The 21,358-nt window shown below is 47.7% G+C and overlaps 1 protein-coding gene across 1 annotated transcript in view; it reads right to left on the reverse strand.

Moving 5' to 3' along the window:
• The window catches only part of LOC135907448 (uncharacterized), a 28,903-nt gene extending 8,079 nt beyond the window's left edge, over positions 1-20,824 (reverse strand). The window contains exons 1-3 of the mRNA XM_070522875.1: positions 20,679-20,824; positions 18,367-18,495; positions 3,208-3,511 (exon numbers count right to left, since the gene is read on the reverse strand). Coding sequence (XP_070378976.1) covers positions 3,208-3,511; positions 18,367-18,495; positions 20,679-20,716 — 471 coding nt within the window. The 5' untranslated portion in view covers positions 20,717-20,824. The remainder of the gene's footprint in view (positions 1-3,207; positions 3,512-18,366; positions 18,496-20,678) is intronic.
• Positions 20,825-21,358: the final 534 nt, after the last annotated feature.

Here is a 21,358-nt window from a genome sequence, read left to right on the forward strand (position 1 = left end):
AGCGTCGACCAGGCATGCGGCAAGTGTGTCCACAGATACCATACATGGAAACGAAGCGCAGGCTTGGCTTCGCTTCGAAGCGCAGGCGCAAGCACTACTTTGCCTTTGCCGCCGCTGCCAGAGAATGCGCTCCACGCGAGCGACGCATTCCCGTGTTCACACTTTCTTTCTTAAACAATGAGTGACGCAACCGGTGGAAATGCTTCATCTTGCTGCTACTGAACGAGCTGCCAGAGCAGAGGCTTAGCGCCGCCACTGAGAGGACTTTGTCATTCAGAATCAAATTCTTCGCGAATTCAAAGCACATAAACAGCTGTGCTTGAAATTCACATTAGGAAGTACCGTAATCATTGGTGAATTTTCTTTCTTTAGATAAGGGTGGACCCGGGTTCTAGGGACCGAAAATCGGCCCAAAATTCGAATTTTCAATTTTTATTTTCCGCGTTCCTTACGCGTTTCCCCGCCTATCTCCGAAATTTGGTTACAAAATGCCGCGTGGTTCTCCTGTTAATGTGATTCAAAGATGCGAATCCGCGAGCGTTGCCCTTTAATTTGGGGACAAATCGCGCCCGATTTTCATCGCGCATAACTCGATCACTACGCTTTCTTCAGCGCCATTTTGGTATCATTCGAAAGCTCACGTTTCTGGCTTTCTTTATTCGTTGGTAGGCAACATTGCCAGTGCTGCGATCACAATAAAAACAATAGAAAAAAATCGCGGCGCACGCTATTATCGGCATGGAGGAATAATTATCGGTCAGTTTGAGCATGTGACCAAGATGGCGAGTCGCGATTGGCTCCAAGGACCACGGGCGCTCGCTCAAACGACGAAAACAGCCGCCATTTTGTCGTAGTCTCGCGACTGCGACGCTGAGTATGCTGGAGGTCCGACAAAGCTTCGTTCCGTGAATCGTTACGGGCGAATACGTACAAGACGCAAGATATTTCCGAAAGCGATTCCGTCGCCGAGGTCGGCACAGGATACCTGGCAGCTCGCCGCCGAACGTCGACGCCCCACTGCTTTGCCGCATCACGCATATCCACACGCCGGTTACACTCGCGTAAGAATTGAACACGGCTGTCGTAACTGAAGAGGATGTGGATAAGATAAGAGCACACGAGAAAGCTACGCTCGACAAGATTGCATCTACGATGGCCGCGGAGCGATAGATTCGGCGTTTTGTTGATCCGACCGCCGATAGTGCAACAGCCTCGGTCGCGAAGCCCGCTACTCCGTTCGTTGTCGTCGGATTTGCAGCAATGAATTAATATTCTCGGTGTTTTCTCATGTAATACTTGAGGTGGTTCTGCGTAGCTGGTGCAGAGCGATCAGGTATACGGTCTCGCTACTAAAGTGACTGTGATTTGCCAGAACTGCGGTGAAGTTTCGTCGGGACGAAGCTCGCGGGGAATTGAGAGCCCGAAAACGTGTAAACCTTTTGAATTGAACGTACTCGCAGTGCATGCTATGTCGTCGACCGGCAAAGGCCAAACATCCATGAATAAGTGCCTACTAGTGCCCACTGATGGCCTCTGGTGCCGTTTTTTCAAACTTTATATATCAGTTGAGAAATGTTTTTGTTGTTTTCTCAAAACCATACGTTTGATGATGATGCCGTATCGGAGGTGCATTATCTGTGCTTATACTTGTGCTATCCCTATAATTCTTTTTTTTTTCCCAGAAAGGCAAAGCTATGTAGAGTGCAAAGAAACAAAATAACGTTGTTGCATTGATTAGAAAGTTTTTAAAAGTTTCTTTTTTTTAGCAGTTAGATGGATTTCTCTAACTGAAGTTTGCAATGTTCTCATTTGACATAAAATTGGGTTAGAACACCATATTTGCTTATTTGCACTCTTTGTTAGTTCTACATCCTTTTCGTACGTCGATATTTATTATGCCATGTATACTTTGGTAGATAGCTAACCTCCAAACAAATTATGCAATAAAGCTGAATTTCTTCAATTTCTGGAAAGTTATTTACTCTGCAAGTAAACTGGGTGTATATTTAAATCTAGCACATTGAAATACATAAACTAGGCAAGTTTCATCAAAATCGACAAAGAATTAAAGAAAAGTTTTCAGGCACAGGGTACCCCGTTAAAGGAAAGCCCACAAAGCCAATACAGCCATTGCAGTACTGCTCTTGCATACTACGAATGGACCGCCAGCACACTCTGTCATGGCCTCTTACCATACCCATATGGCATTCTGAAACAACCAGAAGCTAAAAACTTTTCTTGCATTTTAGTGAATGCCCCTATAGAGTTAACATTCATGTGTCCGACAGTGCCTTCTCTATAGTTCTTTTACCCCTTTTTAAGATAATTTGTGCAACTGTACACTAAAGTTTTTGGAGTGCAGGGCAGCAAAATTATAATTCCTGGTTGTGAAGCAAAACATTTTGTGACGTTTACTGCAGTCTCTGGCTCAACATTAACAGTGCAAGCCAGGCTTGTGCATGAATCTTCTCTCCTTATTTTTAGGTAGTATCGACTTAACATTCTCCTCTGACCTTCAACATGCGCTACCTTATGGCAGTAATCAAAAGTAGTTGAAGTCCCGATTGTGGCCGAGTCGAGCTCAGACTGATCTGTCAGTCGAACAAATTGAGTACTTAGGACTAAGTGCTATTATCTAACAGCTTGTAGGAATTAACTAATGGGTGCTGGCCATTTGCGCTAATGACAGTATTTATGAATGAAAGAGAGAGAGAGAGAAATTGCGGCAAGTGTCAAATAACCCCAGCACACTCCACACTTTGGATGCAAGACTTGCGGGTCTCACTTCAGGTACCATAATTACAAAGCTTCTCACACCCGTTCTTACAAACAGCTTTTCAGTACATTCTTCTAACATATATTTCTTTTTATTGCGGACCTAGGGTCACTCGGGTTGCCAGCTGTTTTCGTTAACAAGGAATGTTTCATTGGCCACCACCTTCGGTATGCCATCTCGTTCGCAGTCACGATTGGCCAGTGCCCATTCTTACGAATGATTCTCACGTACAAATGGCAGCGTTGCTCGGGTACCAGATTAGGGTGCTGTTGTCGCCCTATTGATGTGACCATTAATTCTCTGTATTTCCTACTGTGCCAGGCGTAACTCTTAGCATGCTCCTGGTGTGGCATCAGTGAAGGTGAAGCAGCGTGCAGGCAGCAGCAGCAGAGATGGCAGCAATGATCATTCGGCTGAGGCGTGAGTCACACCTCAGACTCCTTGCGGTGCACTCTGACAGGCGGTGTGCAGTTGGCGCGGCCACTGTCGGACTCCTCCTCGTCGGTGCGCTCTCCCGCGGCGGAAGGCGTGGCCACGTGTTTGGCACCCCTCCTGCGGCGCCTCTTGGGCTTCGCTAGCAAAAGCATGGCGTCTGCCTTGGGGCCCTTCCAGCCGGCGCAGTCAGCGCGCCACTTGATGCCGCTGTGGTTCTTTGGATCTGGCCCATTGTGCAGTGAAGGATCTGGTCCGCGCCGGTTCTGTGGGTTCGGGCCCTTGCAGAGCACAGTCCGTTTTCTGTGGTGAGAATGAAGAGAAATTGCATTGAATAGTCTTATCGCCTATTTGCCCCGGATAACCATTTATGTTCCATAGATGTTCATACAACATGATGTTCTGAACGTTGCACACATCCTATACAGTCTACGCTCGTTACAACGGACCCGCGTACAACATACTTTTGGATATAACAGACCGCGGATTTCAGCCGTAGTTTGTTCTACCTATTTTATTAATGCAACTAAATTAGCTTTTAACCGACCGCTCTACAACGGACTATCGGCTACAGCGGACGAAATTAGCGGCAATTTTTTTTCAAAATCGGGCGTATAAAACGTATTTTTTGCCGTGTCGACACGGGCTGACAACTGACTTGCGAGGGTCAGCTGACGATTGCGGCTCAATATCGCGCGCGCGAGGGTGGAAGGCGAGGCTGAAACGTGCCCTCTTATTTCGAGCGAGGCACGGGGAGGAGAGGGGGTTCTACTCCGGCGGCTGCTGCTTACGGTGCGGCCGCCGTATCTTGAAAGCGATCTGCGATGTGCACAAAGTGCGCACCCGCGTGAGCGCCCTATCTTGAAAGCGATCTGCGATGTGGGCAAAGTGCGCACCCGCGCAGGCGCCGTATCTTGAAAGCGATCTGCGATGTGGACAAAGTGCGCACCCGCGCGGGCGCCGTATCTAGAAAGCGATCTGCGATGTGGACAAAGTGCCGCGGCCGCGCGGGCGCCGTATCTTGAAAGCGATCTACGATGCGAACAAAGTGCGCGCCCACGTGGGCGCCGTATCTTGAATGCGATCTGCATTGTGCACAAAGTGCGCGCCTGCGCGGGCTTCATCAAAGCGATCTGCGGTGTATGCAAAGTGCGCCCAGTGCCGGTAGCTTCGTATGCGCTGTGCTTTCGACGTTTATTTCGCGTTGAAGCGAGGGACAGTACGAAGGTCAATTCACTCGCTGCTGCTGCCTCGCTTGATTAATTTCCTATCGTAATCGATGCTTCACCTTTCGGGCGAAAATTTGACTTTTTTTTTTACTTTGGTCACTCGCTGTTTGCAATAAAGTTAGACATCACGACGAAAATTTCGGAAGTGAGGCGTTTCGGATATTACGGATTCGGCTAAAACGAACGTTTCTTATCGGATCATCAGGGTCCGTTGTAACGAGAGGTGACTTTATATATCTAGATTTGTTTAATCAACATGCATACCATGGGTAATCTAAATCCCATCCAGATCATGTTGCTGTAACATTGTAAGAATATCGCTGCTGGACTAAGGGACCTCTAATAGATGCTCACAGACGGGTCCTGAGCCACCCCTCGGGCTTGGTGAAAAAACGAAGTACGTGGATAGTGTACGTTGCTGTGAACATCACAGTCAAATTTTACAATGCTGCGCGGCACGTGGAGCTCAGAAACAGAGCGCGAAGTCTCCTTTTTAACGCGATAGCCTTAAGGGCCCAGTGTCGCAGCAAATCCAGCGTCGGCATCACGCCTCCGGCGCCGTTGTCAGATGAGAAGAGGACTTGGCACCCAAAGGTGCCGCGTCCCAGAGCTTACATGTACTCATCAACAATATCATTCGGTACATCGGCCCCGGCGCTGCCCCTCTACCCGGGCTGACTGGGCGGGGGGCTTTGGATCGGGCCAGCGGTCCTTCCCGGGGAAGGGGGCTGCTGTGGTGCAGCACAACTGAGTTACTGCAGTCAACACACAAACAACCATGTCGGTCTTACAGGAGACAAGCCTGACTGACCCTCGCACTGCCTTGACGCAAAATAGGTCAAGGCATACAACCATGGAGACCACAAACGGCATCCGTGGCGCAGCGCGACCACACGAGGGTGCGCCACGACCGCTTCCGGCTCTGGGTTCCACTGAGCCAAACAAAACCCCGTAGATCGACTGGCAAACACGGCCGAATCGAGCGACCTTGGGAGCATGCATCATAACTTAATGGAGAGCTTTCCACCTAACTCCCTCCGGCGTCCAGCGTCGGACATCGCTGCGGCAGAAGGAACTTCGAACCAAATTCCGAACCATGCATACCCAACCATTCTTCTACCACCAAAGTTGCTCATACCTTCTCTTTAATTCTTCACAAACTTATTCCTCGGAATTTTGACAACGGCAGCCTACACACAAACGTAATGACAAAAAAAGAAAAAAAGAACCGACAGCGCTTACCTTTTATGTTCTCTCTTCTCAGAGTGAAATATTAAAAGTGCGAAAAAAAATTGGCTGCGGCTTAGCTCAGCTAACTCTGGATATGCAAAGCGAAAGCTTGGTTTTTTTATTTAGCTACAGTTATTATACTTAGGTATACAATCATCGTTAAGCCAGGTATGACGGCTGTGCCTAGGTTGGGGGCTAGACATGACTGTGATCAGGCTTGGGTAGACACGTATCGTTCGACGGTGCGACGCCTGTTGTGCCCCAGGGAAAGCGCAAGTGCTAGACATGCATAGAGACGCCGCGAACATACGTAGCGCGAAGCACAAACGCACAGGGCGCGAACGCGGTCGCTACATAGATCTCGACGGTGCGACGCCTGTTGCATTTCGGACCCTCTCCAGTGAAGCAGTTCGCCGGGCAATATCCGCGGGTGGTCAGACGCCGCTTGCCGACGACGGCTCGAAGCCTCCCACTCCCGCGCAACGCTCACAGAAGACAACCCGGCCTCGCCTTTCATCTACACTCTTTAAAAAAGTTTACACCCCTTGGGGCGTATCTTGTCCCGCAACAATAATCGCCATCTGTCTTGCCCGCATTTCCTTTCTTTAACGCTGCGAGCACGGTACTTCCCAGTCACGAACAGCGTGCGCGTTATCAGCGTGGCGTAGCATTTTCGACAGGAAAGTAACGAGCGCAGCGTTTTCAATAAATGAAACGCAAGCAAGGCAGATGACGAATATTGTTGTGGGACAAATATACACCCCAAAGGGTGCAACTGTTTTAAGAGAGATGCCAAGCTCGTACAGACTAGGCGAGCGCGGCGCTCGCGCGCGGTGAGTCACGTGGTCAGGCGGCGACCCACCTGCGGAGAGCACATGCGCCAAGGCGGCGGCGGAGCTCAGCCAACGCCTGAGCCAGCCAACGCCTCAGCCTCAGCCAACGCCTGAGCCAACGTTGGCTCAGCGCGGCGGGTCACGTGTTGGGTTGCCAAGGCTGCGTCGTAGCTACGGTCAAATGAAGGTCAAAGTGCTGGCGACGCGAAACTCAGCTCGACGCGGTTAGTAAAGCTTTCAGGAGATCGACCCACGCAAGAGGCCGCGTTTCTAACAGAAAGATTCCCTTCGTGCATAGCGTTCGCCGCCAACGTTTCCAGGTAAACGTTATGCTTACATAAGCTGCAGTTGCCGGGAAGCATGAAAAGCAGCCGGGGGTCTTCGAATACTATCACGTTCCACTCTTAAAGGCGAAGCTTAAGCGTATTCCAAATTTTTTCTCAAACGCTCTTTTCAAACGAGGCCTCGCCTATTTCGAAGCTGCGGGGTATATCGTCACATGCAGGATTCCCATAAACGGCTGCTATTGGCTGTTAGATGACATCAATCAAAAATTGTGTTTGGGTCAGTGCGCTTCTTTCTGCTGTTAGTGTGTGTATTTATAGAGGCAGTTTAATACACAGGCTGAAGTAAGCCAGTCCGCACCGCGTAGCGCAGCCAGACTGGAGCACATGAGCGCGAGCGCGCACCTTGTCCTGCACAGTGGCGTAGCTAGGTCGTCTGGCACCCGGGGCCCATAGGTCTTTTGTCACTCCCCCCCCCCCCCCTCACTGGCCCCTTGCACCCTGCATTCGCATGTCATTTGACATGTTTTGGCTAAGTTTCGTGGCTACCCGCGTCATTGAAGAACTCTGTTTTTGTTTTATTGCGATAGCAGTTACATGGACACTCCAGGCGCATTTTTGCCGTCCCTGTGATGTTGTTCTGTACAAAGTCCCAGGGAGATAACACCGTCGCCGCGTGTCGTATGCTGTATGTGCGAGTGAAAACACACAAGAGAAGCCGACGATCGCTGCTCAATCTGGCGCGCGCGTAGGAGGAAAGCGGAGGGCAAACGCACCGTCTTCCGTCGCGCGAAAAGCTTGGGGGATGGGAGGGATAGAGGGAGGGAGGGGAGGCGGTGCGCTCCGGCAGCATGTCCGGCAGCAGCTGCGTATTTCGCGGCCGGGCGCAAGGGAAACTGACGATCGCGGCTTAATCTCGCGTGCGCTAGGGAGGAAAGCGGGAAGGCAGTGGAGGGGAGACGGGGGCGGCTTCGACTCCGCCAACAAATGCGTACTTTGCATTGCCGCGCACGTCGTATCTTGAAAGGTATCTGCAGACGGCTCATGCCTTTGTGCGCGCTGCGTTCTCTCCCTCTTGGATTGAAGTGATAGACAACACAAATGTCACTTCGCTAGCTGCTGCTGCCGCGTTTGCTCACACTGGCGTTTTGACAGCGAGTGTCCGCGCTCATCGAATGTGATTTGTTCATGTTTACTTGTACGCGCTGACACCGTGCTTGTTAATTCAATTACAAAGTTAGCGAATGTTTCGAAGTTTAACGGCCGATAAAACTACTATTCTGACTTCGTATAGATGTCTACTAATTTGCTATCGCAATCGATGCTTGGCCTTTCGGGAGAACCTTAGACATTTTTTGTTTTGTCTTATGTTAGGGGTTGCTTTTAAGGGTACTGAAGGCACATAAAGCGTAAGAATAAAGCTTTTTCTTTGATCACGGGGTCCGGAGTTCGGGCATTGGTACGTAAGCTTATGCACTGGTGCTATTCTCGGGGCTCGTCCAGATTTTTTTTCCTGATTGCACTATCGTCAACAAGTGTATGAAGCTATGGAGTGCGTAGGCTGTTTGCTGTCATATATCGCGCTAAAAATGTGACTCGTCATTATTCTACTACTGAAAGTGCGTAGCTTTGTCAGTCCGTGCTTTTGTTATGCGCTGCAAATATATTTTGCAAGAGGGAGGACCAATCAACGCCTTGTACCCTCGCTTTACAGCGCAAAAGGCCAACATTTGTAAGGTGCTCATCGATGGAAGTCATTCCTGTGTTTCTTTCGTCCTTACAAACGATTTGTTTACAAATGAAGTGCGGATCGCACTGTGATGTTTGCACTTGAGAGCCAGCGGAACAGTTTGTCATGAAGGCGTAGGACCACTTTCTCTGCATGCAGAGATGGCAGCGTCATGACGAAACGACGCGAATGGTTGAGATGCTCCGCGTTGATCGCGCACATTTCCACACGACGCTCACGTTATTCAGGCTAATTATGTCACGCACCTGAAGTTCGGTCATCGCGGCGCTAACATGACTGGTCACTGTTTTCATTGGATACCATAACACCTGATTTTCTAACACTAAATTTCAAACCTAATAAACCTAAATTCTAGCCTTCCTGTCCACAGATATTAGTCAGACGTTGCAAATCACTTTGCTTGTTTCTCCTGTCTTGTTTACATTTCTCGCCTTCGGCGCGCTACCATAGGCGCAACCACGCCGGGCTGCGCGCCGTATAGCGATCTGACCACCGGTCCAATCGCGGTTTACTCCATCGCGACACAACTTATGGCAAGCCCATCTGCAGTTTATGAGAACAAACACGCATGCTGGTCATGACTTCATCGAAATCGTTTTGTTTTATTGAGCACGTTTCACGCGGCCACTCACAGCGGAGGTGTGACGAGCCACAGCACACCGACGAACAGTCCGGCAGAGGAGAATGAATAAATACACCGACCGTGGCCTGAGTTATATTGTTCTCACGGTAAGGGAAGCTTCACGGAAACAAAGTTCTGTGGTGCCGAACAGTAAGCGCGTATGCGTGCGGCTAGCGCGTTGACCGGACCTACGTACAGTGTCGATCACACTTGTCTAGAGTGGCCCGAAGGCTGCTCCGCACTGCACCTGCGACGCCTAGCGACAAGCCCTGGGTTCGAGATGTGTTGGCCGATAGCGCCACGCGCGTGGACGCTGCGGCATTCGCGGGCAGCCAAGATACAGGCCGCAGCATTCTAGCCGTGTCACGCTCGCAGCTCAGCTGGCAGTGCTCGTCTAGTGATAAAAAGCCGGTGCTCGCGACCCGCAAATCACGCAGGCCTGTATCTTGGCCGCCCGCGAATGCCGCAGCGTCCACGCGCGTGGCGCTATCGGCCAACACATCTCGAACCCGGTGCTTGTCGCTAGGCGTCGCAGGCGCAGTGCGGAGCAGCCGTCGGGCCACTCTAGACAAGTGTGATCGACACTGTACAGTCGCGTGACATATGACTTGCAACACCCTTGTTCGTGGTCGAAGGGGCTCCAGGGCTACGCTGCGGCTCTGACATGCGAAATAGCGGTTTAAAAAATACCACTAATTGATGCTGTGTTTAGGTCAGGAACTTACCCTGTGTCTGCGCAGCCGTACAGTCTTCGAGCCCCTTCGGCCACGGGAACCGGTGTTGCAGGTCATATTGCTCGTGGCTATATATACGTGCAGGCGTACTTTATGCTGTCGAGCCTTGTTCATTCATGCACCACATCCGCCAACCTTTACTTACCTACGGCCCTCGAGCACACAGGTAAGGTTATTGCAGAAAAGAGTGTTTGTCCCTTTATAACTCACAGCAGCCGCTTCTTTCTCATCCTTCCACATCGCTGTTTTACGTACCACAAATGCATCGTTCGTTGTCAAAAGCAGGAACACTGCAGAGCTGTCACTGACGTGCAAGGTGTTTATCGTACTTAATCTGAAGCACAGCGATTTCAGTATCTGATGACACGTTAGCATGAATCCACCGAAGACGGTGGATTCACTCATGAACGCCGTCCACTACCGTGGTGTATGGTGTTGCATGCGCGTTCGTTTCACGCTTTTTACTTATTCCAGTCCCATCTGGACACAACAGCTGGGAGAGCACAACCTCGAGAACAGCGGTACAAAATATGGAGGCTAACGCAATCCAGCGCACACGAAGCCTTTACCACGGTACTAAAACCATGGATCAACACGTGTGAACGCACACAACCATAACAAGGCTGTCATTGTGGCCAGAGAACATGGCCGCTATAGCGAGAGAAAGTAAAAAAAATAAAGCAAAAAGAAGAGAAACTACTACGTCACTTCCTCCACACTTTTCTCCTAGCGTGCGGAGGGGGTAGGGCCTCTCTTCATCTTTTTTCCTTCTTCCATGATCAGTCCTTGTATCTGGTTTTATTCAAGGGGCTTAAAGGGACACTAAAGGTAAGTACTAAGTCACCGTGGACTGTGTAAATACCATTCCAGAAACCTCGCAACGCGTGTTTTGTGCCAAGAAAAGCCTTCATTTACGAGAAAATTGCATCTGAAAGGTCCGAAAACCTTTACCGCAATTCAAATCTCCCGCCACCCAACCGGGGAATGGTGACGTGCAGTGCACCATCACAGCCCTTTTCTGTCATTGGTGAGTAAAACAGCGCGCGACAGACGGTGGTACCGCTTTTTTTAAAACCCGAAACTCAAACGCGCGGTCACGGAGAAACCGAGCCAATACAGAGCGATATAGTTTCGCCGTTGCAGGTACTTTTGGCCAAGTGGCGTGGACGATTCGGGCATATGGGAACCGCCTCGTCTCCTCCCTCCTCTCTACAGTTCTATTTACGTCTCCGCTGGACTCCCACCGTAGTAGAAAGGAGAGCACTGCCGTTTCTGCAATGCTTCTGAGGGGAGTCACGGATAATTACAGCTGCCAAGAGGCGAATGTGGCGACGGCCAGGGAGCTCCAGAGGGCATTGTGCACATTCGACGCGGTGGGGTGAAAACGAGTTTCTAGCGTCGCTTTTACTCTCTGACTCGCTCCTGTCATCTATGCACACGCTCCTAAATAGTAGGAGCGTGTGCAGAGCGTGTGCGTCCTAAATAGTAATGTTCGGTTATGTCACTGTTTGTTATTAAATTATCTCTAGATTCCCTGGCTTGATGGTGAACGGCTCGGTTGTGACTGTCACGGTTAGCAAGTCCTCGTGCCAAGTCATGAGCAACTTCATTGAGGTTTAGCCGAGTCTCGTGCACTTTCCCCATATGCGCAGGAAACCATCGGATTTCAGTTCTCATAATCCCAATGTTTTCAAAAAGTTTAGCTGCAACTCCAGCTACGTAGCCTTTATCAAAACACCTTATAGCGGATTTCGAATCACTGTGAATGCGGGCTCACTTATTACTCCTGATGGCTAGAGCAATTGCCGCTTGTTCGTGATAGCGTCTTGCACCTTCCCTTGATAATTTGATACAATGGCCGTATATGCTTCTTTACATTTCACCCAGGCAGCGTCAACTATAGCTGCCAGTTGGTTCTGCTGCTCTATTTCCTGCAAAAGTGCTTTAGCTTTTGCCTTTCTCCTTTTGATGTTATATTCTGGATGCATGAGTTCTGGGGAGAGGGATGGTTCTGATCTTGTTCCTAACTTCAGTCCTCAATTCTACTTCAGCCTTTATTGGGCTCCTAGATCTATTCAGTTCTGCACCTATTGCCTGTAATATGTTCCTACCAGCTCGTGTTTCTGTTAGCCTTTCGTGTTGCGCTAGCTGTTGGGCCTCCGCGATTTCTTCCATTGTGTTGTGCACCCCTAGACTCATGAGTTTGTCGGTTGCAGCGTTACTGGGTATCCCTAGGGCTACTTTAACGAGCTTCCTGAGCATCGCGTTAAGTTTGTCAAGTTCTGCCTGCTTCCATTTGAATAATCCAGCCACATAAGAGAAGTGACAGAGAGCAACGGCGTGTATTAGCCTCAAAGCGCTGTCTTCCCCTAAGCCCTGTGTCTATTAGTAATTATCCTTAGTAAGCTAATGACTTCATCTGTTTTATTCGATATATGTTGTATTGTTCTTTAGTTAGCATTGTTTCCTTCTATGTGATACCCAAGAGCCTTGACTTTTTTCAACTAGCCTGATTGCGGATCCTTCATGAGTGTATATAAGCACACTCTTGGCTCATCTTCCGGAATGTAACCTTTTGGTTTACGACCGTTCCTGCGACGTTTAATGACAAAAAGTTCTGAAGAAAGGCGTGAAAAAAAAAGAGGGACGAGATCGTTATAGTCTTTCTAATAGGCCACTGCCATGTAAAAAGGTAAACAAAGCTTTGACCTACTTCCGGTGCGACGGCAGTTCATGTCGGCATTCCAAGACTGTCTGCTCGTAGAGTGGCCTGTCGTCAGCTAGGGCTGGCCAACACGACCACTAGCGACAGCCGGTGCGCGCTGTATCGAGAACAGTTGCAAAGTACGTGTTCTATAGTCTCCTCGCTGCCGCATGTGACTGCACCCGCCGTGGTTGCTCAGTGGATATATGGTGTTGGGCTGCTGAGCACGAGGTCGCGGAATCGAATCCCGGCCACGGCGGCCGCATCTCGATGGGGGCGAAATGCGAAAACACCCGTGTACTTAGATTTAGGTGCGCGTTAAAGAACCCTAGGTGGTCAAAATTTCCCGAGTCCTCCACTACGGCGTGCCTCATAATCAGAAAGTGTTTTGGCAAGTAAAACCCTATAATTTAATCAATGTGACCGCAAGCGGCGCTCTCTTCCATACCGAATCGGAAGGCGAGATATCTTGTGTAACCGACACCAAGCCACAGTCGGCGAAGTACTGCTGTCTCGAGTCGAGAGACTCCAGATGGGGGTCGAAGAGACGGGTCCAGTCGGTGCAGACATGTGTGCTTCAACCTTGGTGTGTTCCATAAAGATCGTATGGCTTCATTTGCAAGCACACGAAGTTTCATTTCTGCGTCTCTTCTTGAAAATGGTATGAAGTCTTGCAAGCCCTATATATATATATATATATATATATATATATATATATATATATATATATATATATATATATATATATATATATATATATATATATATATATCATCATCAGCCTGGTTACGCCCACTGCAGGGCAAAGGCCTCTCCCATATTTCTCCAACAACCCCGGTCATGTACTAATTGCGGCCATGCCGTCCCTGCAAACTTCCTAATCTCATCCGCCCACCTAACTTTCTGCCGCCCCCTGCTACGCTTCCCTTCCCTTGGGATCCAGTCCGTAACCCTTAATGATCGGTCCACCGATCGAAACTGTCGAAATTAAATACTTGTTCTGTTTACCTTGTAGCACCACTCAAGTTCTTTACGTTTGAAAGGTAGCCTGAAGAAACCCTCTTTGCCTACTATATATATATATATATATATATATATATATATATATATATATATATATTCAAATACCCTAAAGGCCCAGCAGGCATTACATGGGGGGGGGGGGGAACAACAGTTAGTACAAAGCAACGCAGTACTACGATGTGTACAGAAGTCGCTTACCATTAACAGCATGCTAAATATAAAAACAAAATATAGAGATACATATCAACAATAATCAACAAAAATTCAATTGTTACAGAGAGTAGCGTTATATATACATACACATGTGTGAAGTGAGGAGAGGGTAAGAATGAAAGTTACAGCTCAAGGTGACATTTCAGGCTGGTTACAAACGCTTCGTAATCAATGACAGATGCAATGGTGCCAGGCAGAAGATTCCATTGACGGATGGCTAGGACGAGCGGCGAATGAAAGAAGAGGTTAGTGCCAGCAAAGATGGGTTCGACTTTGAGTTGGTGGTCAATGCGTGGGAATATGCGATGCGCTGGCGTGAGATGGGATATAGCAAAGGGAGAGTGGCTGTGATATAATTTGTGGAAAAAGGACAGTATGAAAAGCGTTCTGCATCTTTCGAGAGGAGGTAACTTGAGAGCTTTATTTCAGTGACGCTTGCCGTACGCGAGTAGTTCTTCGATATGAATCGAGAGGCTTTATTTTGAAGAGACTCTAATTTTGTTATTAAGTATGCTTGGTATGGGTTCCAGATCAAAGAGGCGTAATCCAACTGCGAGCGCACTAATGTGGTGTATGCTAAATACTTAGTGTCTGCATTAGCTGAACGCAGATTGCGTCTGAGAAATCCGAGTGTTTTAGAAGCCTTGTTAATGACCGCATCTATGTGAATGTTCCATGAAAGGTCGGATGCTAAATGGATATATATATATATATATATATATATATATATATATATATATATATATATATATGTATATTGTATTGGGTTTTATGGCGCATAAGCAACTTAGGCTATCATGCGCCAAACACATGGTCTAACTTATTTCAAAAATTGGGTATCCTTATCGAGGTCCTTGTCCAGACAAGGACTCTGAGGAGCCCAACAAACCAATTGAAGACCTCAGCCTTCTTCTCAGGACTGAGAAAATGGGTGAGGTGCATCATAAGGTGCGTGTAAAAAACGGGTAATAAATTTTAGAATTAGTAGTTCTGTGATATATTATATTGCGTTTAGGATAGCTGCGTCTTTCAAAAAAAAATGGCTGTGGCTTAGGTAAGGTTAAGCCCAGGATGCGAAGCATACTAGCCTTTATTTTAGTTGTTGAACCACTGTTTAGCCTGGTGAACTGCTGTTGCTTGGCTATATTTGGTTCGGCTAGACGAAGAAACAACTCATGCATTACTTCTTCGCCTTCAAGAGTGGAACGCGACAGCGTTCCCGTCGACCCGCCAAGGGGTGTAAGACAATGGGCTACAGGGCAGCGACTACGCGCCCCGCATTGGACGCGGTGAGCGTCGAGCAAAGCAGCGTTCGGCGCGGCAACGAAATGTGCGCCTGAGCAAGAGACGCACGCCTTAGAAACAGCGCGTTTCTAAGGCAACACCGCATTCACTAGAGGCGCTTTTGTACCGCTTTGAAGCGTTGTACTCGTGGCTCAGTGGTAGCGTCTCCGTCCCACACTCCGGAGACCCTGGTTCGATTCCCACCCAGCCCGTCTTGCAAGAGTTGAGCCAAAGCCACTTCTCCTCTGTCGTGACGTCACGGTGTCACGTGATTTCATGGTCACCGCCGCGCCTGAGGAGCTGGGTTGAGCCCTCGTAATATGCTTCGCATAAAACTAAAAACAGATGAAGTTTCTACTAGTGGGTTATCTCCTAAAAGCAGACTGGGATGGAAGGGAATGTGTTCATTGTAAAATACAGTAAAATGTTTTTTCCTTAGCCGTTCGAGTTGTGTGCACGAGATATATATATATATATATATATATATATATATATATATATATCGGGTCCCTCGGTTAACCCCCTTTCTTCTCGCTTATATATATATATATATATATATATATATATATATATATATATATATATATATATATATATATATATATAATGGGCGCAGGCGAAAGCCTGCGCGCTCACGAGACATTCATTGCATTACTTGACATTCTCACTCGAATGCGTTGTTACTTCCTATTAGCTGTTGTTTCCCACCAAAGGTCGTTGGTTCGGCTCCGACCAGTGGTCGTGGGTTCGACCATCAATTTTGGTGCCATAGAATTTTGGTCCTACCAAAGGTCGAGAATTCGAGTAAATTAACACCAAGACTCATGGGCTCGACTGCCACCAATGGTCGGGGGTTCGAGTACCTTAATTAACTATATATTAATGAACTGTGCATTAACACCAAAGGTCATGGGATTTAGTGTCTTAATCATCTATATATTAATTAATTGTGTTTTAATTAACGTCAAAGGTCGTGGGTTCGATTCCCACCAATGGTCGTGGATTCGAGTGCCTTAATTAGCTCTACCTTAATTACCTGTTTTAATTACCACCAAAGGTGGGTTAGACTCCTACCAAAGATTGAGGGTACAACTCCCACCTAAGGTCGCGGGTTCGAGTGCCTTAAGTGACTGTATTGATTACCTGTGCCTTAATTAACACCAAACGCCTTGCGTTCGACTCCCACCAAAGGTCGTGGGTTCGAGTACCTTAATGAACTTTGCCTTAATTAACACCAAAGATCGTGGGTTCCACTCCCACCAAAGGTCGTAGGTTCGAGTCCCACCAATGGTCGTGGGTGTTACCGTCAATTTTGGTGTACTTTTTCGATAACGTCGGACAACGGATTTTTCGGCCCATGAGCCACTTGAGGCTTTCACCTTAAAAATAATCCATCAATCGCGTATTTATTTATTTATTTATTTATTTAACAATACTGTCAACCCCCTTGCGAGGGTCCTTACAGAGAGGGTAATGAAAAAATACATATAAAAGAAAAGAACATGTGCAATAACCACAAACACAGAATACATCGAAATCAAGCGGCGCATTCGCACAGATAGTCATCCAGAGATTTTTTGAATTGGGACAAATCAGTATGTTCCACTACACACATCGGTAACTTGTTCCACATTTCAATCACGTCGGGGAAGAAGGAGTGCCTGAATGTATTAGTGTGAGTGGTATAAGCTTGGATAGACCGGTTATGGTTGGTTCTGGAGCTCCGTTTGCCAGGTGCGAGTATGTATGTTTCCTTCCTAATATTTATTTGGCCTTGAAGTATTTGGAATAATAATTTCAATCGATGTTTTTGTCTACGCGTTTCTAGCAGGTCCAGTTTAGAAAAACGGAGCATTTCTGTGACTGAATCAGTCCTTCGATATCGGGAGCATATAAAGCGCACCGCGTACCTCTGAATTTTCTCTAGTTGTTTCTTTAAATAACCTTGATGAGGGCTCCATACCTCTGACGCGTACTCAAGAAGTGGCCTTACAAAAGTTTTGTATGCGGCGAGTCGTACATCGCATGTAGCGCCCTCCAATTTTTTTCGCAAGAAATATAACCTCCCGTAGGTGTTCTGTTATCAGAGGACGGCTCCGGGTTGGAACATATTAATAACGTAGTTAGAAGTGCGTGACGTTACATTGGCTTCTTGCAACGTAAGCATTGACGTAAAAGAAGCAGTGTATAAAACATGTTTTACTAGTCTTTAAGTATGCTTGCCCTATGTGGACCTATATCGAAGTACACGGGTGTTTTCGCATTTCGCCCCCATCGAAATGCGGCTGCGTGGCCGGGATTCGATCCCGCTACCTCGTGCTTAGCAGCCCAAATCTATAGCCACTAAGCAACCACGGCGGGTCTGCCTATAAATGACCAGAATTTTAGTTGTGAACCTGCATTACATGCGCTGAAAAGATGAATACAAATAAGCATTGCTTACCATAGAGCCAGCCCAGCCATATTCTAATAGGATCTGCTGATTAGAGATATTAATTATTATTGAAAATTGCTCTCTTGAGTAGACCCTACTGGGGACGTAATTCAATAACAGTGTGTAAAGCATATGACAGGTCGTTTCGTCTGTATGAATTTTTAACCTTTTCTGGGCGCCCCCTTTTGAGTGACACTATGTACATGCTTTGCTATAAGGTACATTATTAGCTGGTGTCTCCGCGCAGAACCGAAAAAAATACGTAAACCACGAAAAGAGTTGGTGCAAGAGCAGCACGCACACAATCGAGATACGCCTGCAACAAGGTCAAAAGTATTCTAAAATAGAAAGGAAAAACTGACGGACGAGTGTGACTGTGTCGCAGATGGGGTGGAGCATGCAAAGTAGCTGCTAATTTCATCTGTTACAGCAATGCGCTGCGTGTATAAAAGGCAACTCTCCATTGCTACGGTGAACTAACAATTTAAAACAACACAGAAGTTCACTCAGCTAAATTTTATTGTAAACAAAAGAACAACGCAGCCCTTATGGGCCGAAAAACACAGAAGGGTGAACATTAGAACAGATGCATTTGTTAGTGCGTGTTTCGGTGCTTTGATTTCCGTTGCGGTGTTCTGATGGGGCATGGAAGGCCCTGGCGGAGCCCAAAATTATTTTCGAATGAAGGGGGGATGGGGGGTTGAACGCACTTGACCTGAGGAGAAACGCGGGGGGGGGGGGGGTGTATAAGCGGATGTGTGCTCCACATCCCCTCCTGGCTACGCCCCTGAAGGACACAGTTATCAATGCACACTCACGAGAGGTTTGCGAGGCTGGGGCCCTTTCTCAGCGAAGCGTCAGGACCCTTTGGGTAGGGCCAGAACACGGACAGCTGGTACATGATATCCTCACCATCGTCTTCTGCCGACAGGGACTCGTCGCTGCGGCTGCGAGATGCAACAAGCGAGTTAGACAAGAGCCGCACACATGAAACTTCGTCTGGAAAGAAAGGAAGGAGAAAAAAAAAGCAGAAACAAGTTACAGACTGGCCAAAGCAAACGAATGATGGTTGGCCAAATTAGCAGCGAAGTTAACATTTCCAGGCGCTTAATGCTGCCCATTAAGAATGTGAAATGACGAGCCAAGTCGCAAGTTTTAAGCGCGGAGTTGTGTGTTGTGTGTACTGTTTGTGACAGTCTGGAAAATTGTTCACCATCGGAGGTCATTATGGTAACGATAACAATTGAGGACCGACGCTAAATGCTGCTAGTACACTACTTTGTTTCCTGCTCTCCATGGGCCCACAAGATACAGGCTATGATGGAATCTTTGATTTTTGGTGATAATATACGGTGCCCAATTTCATCCCTCCCATTTCTTTCTCCTTGTATGCTTGTAACATATTCCTTTTCACGCGCGCAAGGTAATGAACCACTAACTGACCTCAGTGCCTTTCCGCTCTCTCTCGCTGCCTTTGGTAAGATTAAACAGGTGCGACTTAACGTGAGAAATGTATATTTTATCTTCAAGATGTACTGAACAAATAGCGCTCCCCTACAGATCCTGATACGTCAAGTTCATTTCCTTTTCTTTGAATGTCTTCGCGAGGTTGATTCTTAAGCTCTGCGCGTAGGAAGCGTAGCAATTTCGTAAGCACAAGAACTGGTTGTGAAAACTTCGTGAAGCACTTGAAACAGTTGTTTCAAGGTAAATTAGGAGATGTAATCGCAGCTCGCAGCATGCACGTGCACCTGTAGGCACGAACATAACTTTGAACTCAGGATAGCGGCACGCGTATATGTTATACTCGGGCGCTAAAGGACGAGGCAAGCGCCTTTTTTCTAAGCGCACCAGCATCGCGAAAGAGGGATGGTCGTTACGAAAACAGAGAAATATGAAAGTTAGTTTCCGTCCATCCCAAGCGGTCATTCTTGTTCACCATTAGAAAACCGCGAAAATTTCGCTCAGCGTTTCATGTAGGCAAAAAGAACGAAGGAAAGAAAAGAAGAGCGTCAGGGTGAGACATTCAAGCATTCGAGCGACCGCAACTAGAGCTCGTCTGATTTTTTTTTTTTTGTGACATAGCGGATTTCGAATAACTGTGTCTCGAGCAATGTTATTTATTTATTTATTTATGTATTTATTTATTTCTGCTCTTACAGGCCTACGCACGCTTGCACTGTAAGAGGTTCATCCTGCTATATATATTTTTCATGTGATTTTGTAGGGCAGAGGAGAATGTTGGGGCGCTTCGCTGCTGTCATTCTTGAGATGGACTAAAGTCTGCATTTATGAAAGCTCGCAGGGCTCTTGAGTTATAAAACTTGTTGTGTTTCCAGAAGTTTGTGGTCGCATGTAGGTTGTTGTTGCCGATGCGTAGATGTTGCGGGTTGCGCTACACCTAACGTTCGCCGTGTGGGTTCACACTAGATCATTTGGGAAATGAGTACAGAAACCAACCAAGTTGTCACTCCTGGAGAACGCTAATCACCAATATCACATGCACCGCAGAAAGCGCTTGCTAAGTCACTGTTGTCTCGTCCTCCGGTTTTCTCACGCCAGCTGACTTTCAGTGACTGACACATCGCTTACATAAAGTAGCCACGATCAGTACTAGCTAGGTCTTTCCACGATTAGCTAGGTTCTTGCTCTGTCAGTGTTATGTTGTAAGCTTCATGAACGGTATTGTTTCGCCTCTAAAGCGGAATCTCAAGAAGTCAATGTTGAAGCATTTACGAAGCAACTCGCAGCAGTTTCGAACATACAAGGTAACACACGTTGAAAGCAAAAAAAAAAGACGTTTGTTTTATTTGCTTTCTGTCTTGAGTTGTGTTGCTTCTAATTCGTTCAGGTAAACACAGAGCTTTTGAAACATCTCCCACCAGCGAGCTACATGTCAACTCCTGGCAGGGGCGTGTTCAGCCGCAGACAAACCACTGTGACAAGTGCACGACCAGGGCCACTCTGTGAATGCTCGCGATTAAGAAAACGAGAGCCGAGTGGAGTGTACGTGCTCGCCCCACCCTCGCCCCACCGAGACGCACTAGATGAGCGCGCAGCATCACCCGATGAACCCTTTCCGCCCTTGTTCGCGAAAGCATTCCGCGGCCTCTCCTTCGCGCGGACGTACCTTAGGCTGTCGCCTTCTGAATATTCGCTCGATGACATCTCCGGCCGACTGCGTCTTCCTGTTTACGTTGTCGCAGCAGCTAATGATTTATCTCGTGCAGCGGCGACGAACCGAGACTGCCATGGCAACCACGCAGCAGCCATCTTGAGGACAGACCGAGCCGCGACGGTGTTTTTCGCTCGCGTGTCGCAGAATTGGAGGACTCCCCATCGGGTCGCACATTCGCTCGAAGATGTGCTCGCTCCCTAAAGTCGAAGCAGACCGCAGCGCCATCTGTCGTTGGCTTGAAATCCCACATACATCAGAGCTAATCAGAGCGGCGTCGATGGGCGCGAAATGCTATAGACGGTGTTCTATTCGTAAAATGGCTGGATCGCCTGCTTGTGTCAATTGTTTCGTGACCGTTTCACTGTATTAAAATTGGAGCAGCGACCATTCATTTACACTAGCCGCAATGTCTTGGCCAGTAATTGATGCACTCAAGAAAGTATCTGAAAACATGGAAGAGCGCCTACAGAAAGGTGGTCTGTGTGCACCACGATGCATAATAGAAAACAATGTTACTAGGCAGAGTGTTGCGTCTTTGTTCAATTCTTTTCACTTTACAAAGTATAAAATCGCGAGAAGCCCGTATTCTCCTTTGATGGACAAGAGATGGCGCTGGATCTCGCGAAATCCAG

The sequence above is a fragment of the Dermacentor albipictus genome, chromosome 1 (genome assembly GCF_038994185.2).
Source record: "Dermacentor albipictus isolate Rhodes 1998 colony chromosome 1, USDA_Dalb.pri_finalv2, whole genome shotgun sequence".
Classification (NCBI taxonomy): Eukaryota; Metazoa; Arthropoda; class Arachnida; order Ixodida; family Ixodidae; genus Dermacentor; species Dermacentor albipictus.